This window comes from Camarhynchus parvulus, chromosome 21 (assembly GCF_901933205.1).
Source record: "Camarhynchus parvulus chromosome 21, STF_HiC, whole genome shotgun sequence".
NCBI classification, from domain to species: Eukaryota; Metazoa; Chordata; class Aves; order Passeriformes; family Thraupidae; genus Camarhynchus; species Camarhynchus parvulus.
Genome location: NC_044591.1, coordinates 6,885,100 through 6,892,610, shown reverse-complemented (window position 1 = coordinate 6,892,610; position 7,511 = coordinate 6,885,100). Strand labels below are relative to the sequence as shown.

At 44.4% G+C, this 7,511-nt stretch overlaps 1 protein-coding gene across 4 annotated transcripts in view; it reads right to left on the bottom strand.

Annotated features, from left to right (window-relative positions):
- Window positions 1-891: 891 nt before the first annotated feature.
- The window catches only part of CLSTN1 (calsyntenin 1), a 30,027-nt gene continuing 23,407 nt past the window's right edge, over window positions 892-7,511 (bottom strand). For 2 of the 4 annotated variants that reach the window (XM_030963626.1, XM_030963629.1), the window contains 7 exons: window positions 6,995-7,143; window positions 6,276-6,502; window positions 5,808-5,978; window positions 5,092-5,237; window positions 4,352-4,487; window positions 3,909-4,093; window positions 892-3,269 (listed from right to left, as the gene is read on the bottom strand). In XM_030963626.1, coding sequence (XP_030819486.1) covers window positions 3,075-3,269; window positions 3,909-4,093; window positions 4,352-4,487; window positions 5,092-5,237; window positions 5,808-5,978; window positions 6,276-6,502; window positions 6,995-7,143 — 1,209 coding nt within the window. In that variant the 3' untranslated portion in view covers window positions 892-3,074. The remainder of the gene's footprint in view (window positions 3,270-3,908; window positions 4,094-4,351; window positions 4,488-5,091; window positions 5,238-5,807; window positions 5,979-6,275; window positions 6,503-6,994; window positions 7,144-7,511) is intronic. The other 2 variants (XM_030963628.1, XM_030963627.1) reach the window with 1 other exon arrangement.

Sequence of the window (7,511 nt, the reverse complement as noted above, 5' to 3'; positions counted from 1 at the left end):
GAAACCACAGCCCCAGTCAGGTTCTTGTGGAAGGGAAGACACTACAATTCCAGAGCTGCAAAAGCAATTCTCTTGCAGTGCCAGAGCCTGGTGTTCAGGGTGCTGCAGCACTGGCCCCCTGCTCCCTCTCACAGCACAAAGGCCAGGTCCTCACAGATTTCAGAGCAGTGGCTCCAGTCCTGTCCCTCACTTTGAGAAGTGCAATAACACAAAGGTGTATCAGTATCAGCTGCAAGAACTGAGCACAGTTTTACAGAGCTTACTTGGTTTGGAAAACTTGACTTACCTACGAGCAGTAGAAATTCAGTGAGTCATCGTGTGGACCTTCTTTTTGTACACCCTGGGAGGGTATCTTGGATACATCTCTGACAGCTCTGTTGGGTCAGCAAAGAGCCTTTGACTCCAAATTCACAAAGCAGCAGCTCACCTGATGGTTTTCAGCAAGCTGAACTGTACTAAAGATTGAAACTTAGGTAATTTTCAAAAATGTTCCATTTCATTACAAGTGGCTTCTCATTTTTATAAATATGCTCAGAATGATAGACCTATTTCTATTTATTTAGAGATGTTTCTGTCATTATTTTTTTTTAACTCTGTACAAACGGATTGTGCTTATTCTGTTGCCTTTGAAAAAGAAGTATTTTTTTAAGCCAAACCGTGGTTCTGCAAGAAGAGAATGTTTACATGTTTAGCTCTTCAGTTGCCCTAGGTACATGTTTTGTAAATAAGAAATAAAATATATTGACGAATTGTACACAACAGCTGCCAAGTCCTTCTGTGTTTGAGAGCAATGACCACAAAACTCTCCTACTCCCCCAGCAGAGGCAAATTAATGGAGTTTATATAACTGGATTCTATTTTGTTTCACTCAGGAAAATAAAAACTGCAAACAACCTTTAGAACCAGAAATTTATTGTAGCTTATAGACTTTCCAAACTGACCTGTTACCAATATACACATCTGAAAAGTTATACCCACAGTGGCTACAAACTGCATCAGGACATTACAACCCCTCAGTATTACCATTAAGTCATGATCAGTTTTGGTCTAAAATACAGCAGCTACAGCAACAGTATATGGAAGGATAAGTCTTCTACACATTAACACAGGACAACTGTCAGACATAAGTTAAAAGTTTCCCAGTTTACTTAAAACTAGCAGTTAATTACCACATAAGTAGTCAAAACCATTTTCCCATTTTAGAAATCTAAAATTTTACATTAAAAAAAAAAAACAAAAACAAAACAACCCCCAAAAACAGTAAGCTCTGGTGTGGGTTCTTTCCCTGCTGCCAGATCCATCTCTATTGTAAAGGCACTCCTCAGTCAGGTTCCCCCAAAGCAAACCCCATCGATCCCAGGGCTGCTCTGGGAATTCAGCTGTACAAACACGTGCTCAACCCTCATCTTCTACCCCTCTGTGCCCCTCTCTGGCCCCTCCCCAGTGCTCCTGGCCCTGCCCTGGCCTGGCTAGGGCACGCTGGGCTCTGCACCCACAGCCAGGAGCAGGGGCTGGCGCTTGGCTTACCGTGCTCAGGAGGGAATGCAGTCCCAGGCTCCTGCTACAGGCAGAACAAGTTACTCTTTAATCCACCTCCGCAGAGATCAAGCAGAAATTCATTATTCACGACTCTGCATCAGACCAAATAAAGTTAAACAACCCTGCCTGACAGAAAAAACAACCCCCCCATGTTTGTACCTTCCAGCTACTGCCCTCTGCAATCCCACATTGGAACTGGGATCAGAAACAACCCAAATCACATGAATTAACATGATTCCCAAGGTTTTCTGGTTGGATAATTTATGCTACAATTTTTCACCAGCAGGAAAACACAATTACTAAGTGTAAACAAAGGCTTAAAACACCGACAATCTGTACAAGGGGCTGCAGGGGAGGAGCAGGAGTGTTCAGTGGTATCAGCTACACCCCAAACCCTCCCACTTCCAAATTAGAAAAAATGAACAAAAAAACCCCCAAATCCCTATCCATGTAGACTGGTAGCCCAGGTGCTGAGACTCCCCTACACCCAAACCTGTCTGCAGTGTGCACAGCCCACACTGGGCTCCAGGCACTCTCCCCAGAGCTACCAGGAGCTGTGGTCACACCCCACAGCCACAGCACACAGATCTGCCCACCATGCATGTAGTGTTATTTCCCCAATAACTTAAAAGCCTTTATGGCAAGCCTTAATTGGAGAAAAAAATAAAATTAAAACCAAATTGCAGTGCACAGCGGAGCTGAACCTCTGCAGAGGCTCCTAAAGCCTTTACAACTTCTCACAAGCTTGTCTGTTCCCTCTGCAAAAAAAAAAGGAGATGAAAGAAGAGGAAGGAGTTCAAGGAGAGTGGGGCATGAGCACACATCGCAGTCAAGGCCAAGACAGAGTTACTGAACATCTACACTAAGAACTGTGCCCGTGCTCCTGCTGCAGTAGGATGAGACTTGGAATAGTTCATGCTGCATGATTTTTCACTTTAGCATGTTTTAAACCCCAATCCCTGTTTTCACTACCACAAATGACATAATTACATAATTCCAATATATTTACAAAATATTAAAAAGTCTTGTTAATCTTCTACATATTAACCTCATTCTGCCACTTTACACATGCACTAATTCGGGGGAAAAAAAATTAAAAGAAATCAACAGGCTGAAAATGAGCAGCTTTACCCTTTGTCAACAAGCAATCTTTGCATCTTTTAGAAAGAGAAAAAGGAACAAAGCCAAGTTTGTTTCACTGAGCAAAAAAAAGACAGTTCAGAAATTCATGTGCAATGGCTACAGAGCTGTAGAGTCACTTAGCTGAGATGACATGAAGAAAAAGTGCAAGGTGGTTCCTCACAGAGCGTAAAAAAAATCCAGTCACTGAGGCATGGCTGAAGGAAGAGGTGCTAACTACAACCCTAAACATCAGGAACTAGCTGACAGAACACAAACACGGCTGTGTGGGGGTTCAATCTACTGGCCAGAATGAATTTTTTTGTTTCAAACACCATGAATCCTTGGTACCAATGGAGTGTGTTACAGTGGAGTCTTCTAGAGCGGGAACATAAAGACAAAGGGAGCAGCTAGAATCAATAACTGAGGGTAGAGTCATCCCATTCCAGCTGCTGCTGTCTGTTAACATTCTGTTGGTCCTCCTCCTGCTCTCCCTCTTCCTCCTCACTACTTTCAGACTCTGCACTAGTGATGTCATCTTCTTCTCCATCTTCACTTTCTTCTTCCTCCTCTTCCTCCTCCTCTTCACTGCTGTGTTGATCCTCATAGGTCTGTTCAAACAAAAATTAGCTGTCATTACCATACTGGCTAAAATTATTTTTGTTCTTTATTCAAGGCATTATATTGAGGAAGAGCTATTGCAGAGTCCTTGCTGGATTTAGCAGTTCAGTAGGAATTAGGCAGAAACCAGAAAAGACAAAGGAAGCAGCACATTGTAAAAGAGTTCTGTGACAATCCTGGCACTCTACACAAATTGGCTCTGAAGGGTGATCCAGTACTGCAAATTCTACTGGAAAAGGATCTTACAATAGGACACAGAGCATGAAGGTCACACATCTTTCTTGTTTCCAATTTTCTAAAAATTCAGATGCCAGCCACAGGAGAAGGAAACATCATAAACACAGATGTTCTGACAATAAATTCCTCCTAGCTTAGACAAAAGCAGGCTGTGTTTAAAGCACTGTGCACATGATGAACACTAGTGCTGGACATTGGCCTGTAAAATCCCATCCTCCAGCATGAAACTCTAACCCCTGCAGGATCCCAACCAACTGCTCTTGGCATTTGGCACATTTGTTCTAAATTCCCAGGTAACGTCTCTGGCCTGTGCTCAGGGCTGTCCTGCTCTCCCCCCCGTGCCCATGGGCAATAATCCCAGCTGGAAGAGGCCAGCAGCTGCCCAGGGTTACCTCCATGGGGTTGACAGTGATGGTGAGAGCAGAGTCGTCCCAGTCCATCTCGTTCTCCTTGCCCGTGTCCTGGTCCCGCATGGTTCTCTGGTGCGCGGCGCGGATCCGGAACACGCCCAGGATGATCATGAACACCAGGAAGCTGACACACACCACAATCACCACCGTGGCTGTGCTGGGGACAACTGCAGCCAGAAACACAACACTGGTAACTCTCACACTGTGCTGACAACTCCTCCCCTTCCCATCACCTGCCAGGGGAAATGGCTTTACACCAGTATTTCATGTACATTATTTCATATATATTACACAAAGGCAGTTTGTCTACAGCCACTTAAAAGGTCAGTAGGAAAAGTCAGAACTAGGCTTCATTTCCTTAAATATAATTACATCAATTTGAAAGACAAAAAAACAGCTCAACTTCAATAGCTGAGAATCCTGACCTGAAAAGGGATGAGGGTTTGCCAAGTTGTGACCAGAGAGATCAACAAAGGAGTGATGCACTGGGTGAATAAACTGTGGCTGTGCAGCAATGTGATTGGCATGTTCCACTGGGCTGGCTGTGTGGATAACATTCACCTAGGGACAAACAGAAAGTGTTAAACTCCAGAAACCCAATAGTATCATTCTGAAAAGATAAAAATAAAAAGAAAAAAAATTAAAATTTTAGTGCCTTTAATGCCATTTTCTGCTGTAATTCCATCTACTTGATGTAAGCATACTAAATAATAATTAACCTGTAACCTGCTGCAGAGAAAATGCAATTTTAGCTTCTCTGTGCTCTAACATAATCTCTTAGTATCAGAAATTTACACATTACAAGCAAAACAGCAAAGGGCCCAGCACATCCATCTGTGGCCCCCCTGAAGTGAGACAAAAAGGCCACTCAGCTCTCTGGTAGCACCACTCTCATTCCATTAGCTAAATGAACAATCTGTGTTCTCAATGCAACCTTTCCACCTTCGCACCTCCATTAGCCACACTATTTCTTCTACAAACAATTTTATTTTAAGCTGAAACACAGGACTAAAACCACATTTATATATAAAACACTGCCTGAAATGCTCACATTTCCTAATACTGATTTACAGGACAAAACCTAAATCGATAACTGGTCCATTATCTCTCAGCTGAGGCAAGCCCTTGCCTGCTGCAGGCCCCCAAGGCCCGGGCAGTGACCCACCTCCACCTGGAACTCGTTGCTGACGTAGCGCCCGTTGAGCTCCGAGCAGAGCAGTTTGAACTTCCTGTCGAACAGGGACGCCGTGTGCCAGTTCCTGTAGCGGATCAGGTGCAGAACCTCCTCGTAGTTAGCCATGGTGTCCACCCCTGGGGGACAGACACAGCTACAGCTCTGCAAAGGCACCACTTCAGAGCCCAGACAAATATTACTCCATTGCTTCACCTGAGGTTTCTTGGCCAACAGATTTTCAAGGATACAGAAAGGATAACACCACTGACACACACGTGTGGCTCCACTGAAATCCTTGGGCTGGTTTTGTGGTAAAATCCTAAACCCAGAGAGTCTTTGAAAGGATTCTGGGAGCTTTTCTATGGAATATTTTAACATAACAGAAAAGAATGATACATGCTCCTAGGCACTGGAGTACCTATGGAAGGAACAAGCCTTTTCAGGGGCAAAATCTGCAGTTCCACAGCCCAGAGGTGACCTGCTATTTGGAACAGAGTAAAGAACAGAAGGGAGGCTCCAGAATGTTGTATTTTCTAGAATCACAGCTTTCCACAGAATTGTTGTGCTTGGAATTCTAAAGGTAGTCCAAGCCTGAAATTCTAAAAGAAATGAAGTATTTGGAGTAAGGCTTACAAACCACCTCTCTAGAACTGCTTCCTTTGTCAGTCCCTTCATTCCCTCCCAAGAGCAGCAGCAGGAACCCCCACCTGTGATTATCATGCCCAGGTTGGAACTGCTCATCTCAATGCCTTTCTGCTGCAATCGTGTCATGTCAATCTCCAGGCTCTCTTGTTCCTGATTTAGTTCCTCTCCCAGCACTGTCACCTCACACATATCCAGGTTGTGCATGATCTCTTCAGATACCAAAGACTCTTGAACTAAAAATCAGAAAAAAGCCAAAGATTTAAGCAGAAACACCAGAACAAATATTAAAATCTAGGCCTGAGGAGAACAAGTATTCACGAAATAATGATTTAAAAAATAAAATACAAAATCTAAACAAGGGATATTTACAAGAGGATAATGGCCTGGACTTATTATCATTTCCAGTTAAGTTTTTGTTAGCCCAGACCAGAGGATCTACACCTTTTTTCCCCTTACTGGATTCTGGATTAAAAGACCACAGCTCTCTGCAGGAGGAAGATGCTACCCGAGAGGTGAGGGTGGACAGTTACCTGTAGGATCCTCATCGCCGTCCCCCTCGGGCTCCACCTCCCGGGTGATGGTGCTGATGATGCGGAGCTCCGGGAACAGGGACACGCCCTCGGAGCTCTCGAACTCTGAGGCAGAGCGGGCAAAGTGGTTGATGCCACTCAGGCTGATTTTTGGCTCCTCTGGCTGCAAGACCATGACATACCCCTCCACAGAGGGAATGGAGACACAGGCCTCTTCGTTGAAACACCTGAGAGACAGAAGCAGTTTTGCAGTCAAGGTGGTTATTTCAGAGGGAAGCACAATTACACACAGTAATTGCTTTATAAATTTTTGAAAAGCTGTCTCAGACCCAAGAGTCTTAGATAAATTCATCAGCTGCCCTGGAAAGTATGGAATAGCCACCAAGGGAGCAATCTCACAATTAATTTTTACTTACAGTTACCATTTGGCCTCATTTCTATGCTTTGACTTAGAGCCACAGGTAACCCCTTTAATGAAGCTGTGAGACTGGAGACACTCCCAGCGCTCTGGCAGTACTTTCCTCCCCACCTTACACACTCCCTACTCCATTCTCAGGCAGAGAGCAGAGCACTGGTGTGGGTAACATTTGCTGTACTGCAATGTGGGATGGTCACATAGCCCAGGACTCCTTTGTGAGTATTTCTCCCAAGTGAGGCCTGTGAGCACCAGGCTGCACCATTCCCACACAGGGATGCTCCAGCTCAGCACCAGGACACACCTGACAGTGCTGGTGATCTTCAGCCTGCGGATGCCAGGAGTTGGGAACTGGCGGGAGTTCAGGTAGGAAATGTGCTGCATGGCCTTGTCCACTCTGTCAATGTCATCCCCTTCTATGGTCAGCGTTGACTGGCTCGGGTTCATGTGGATCTGAAAACAAGGACGAAAACTGTAAGAGAACACCCAGCTGAGTGACATGATCTGGCAATTCAAACTGGAGCTCAGCACTGCTAAATGCAGAAGAATTGCATCCATATTCAAAGCCAAAGGGTCATTACTTCCCAGCCTTGTGGCACACAGTCTGAGCTCCCTACTCACTGCCTTACCCCAGGGCAATGTATTTGTGGTTCATACTTAAAGAAAAAATCTAAGCACATATCATAGTTCTGGTTCTAGTAATACAGAAGAGAGACAGCTAACATATAACAGAAATTTAGCTCTGTTCACACAAGCTTGCTACTGAAAAAGCCACATAATCTCATTTTATGAAACTGCTTGTTAAAGATCTCTTATTAGAC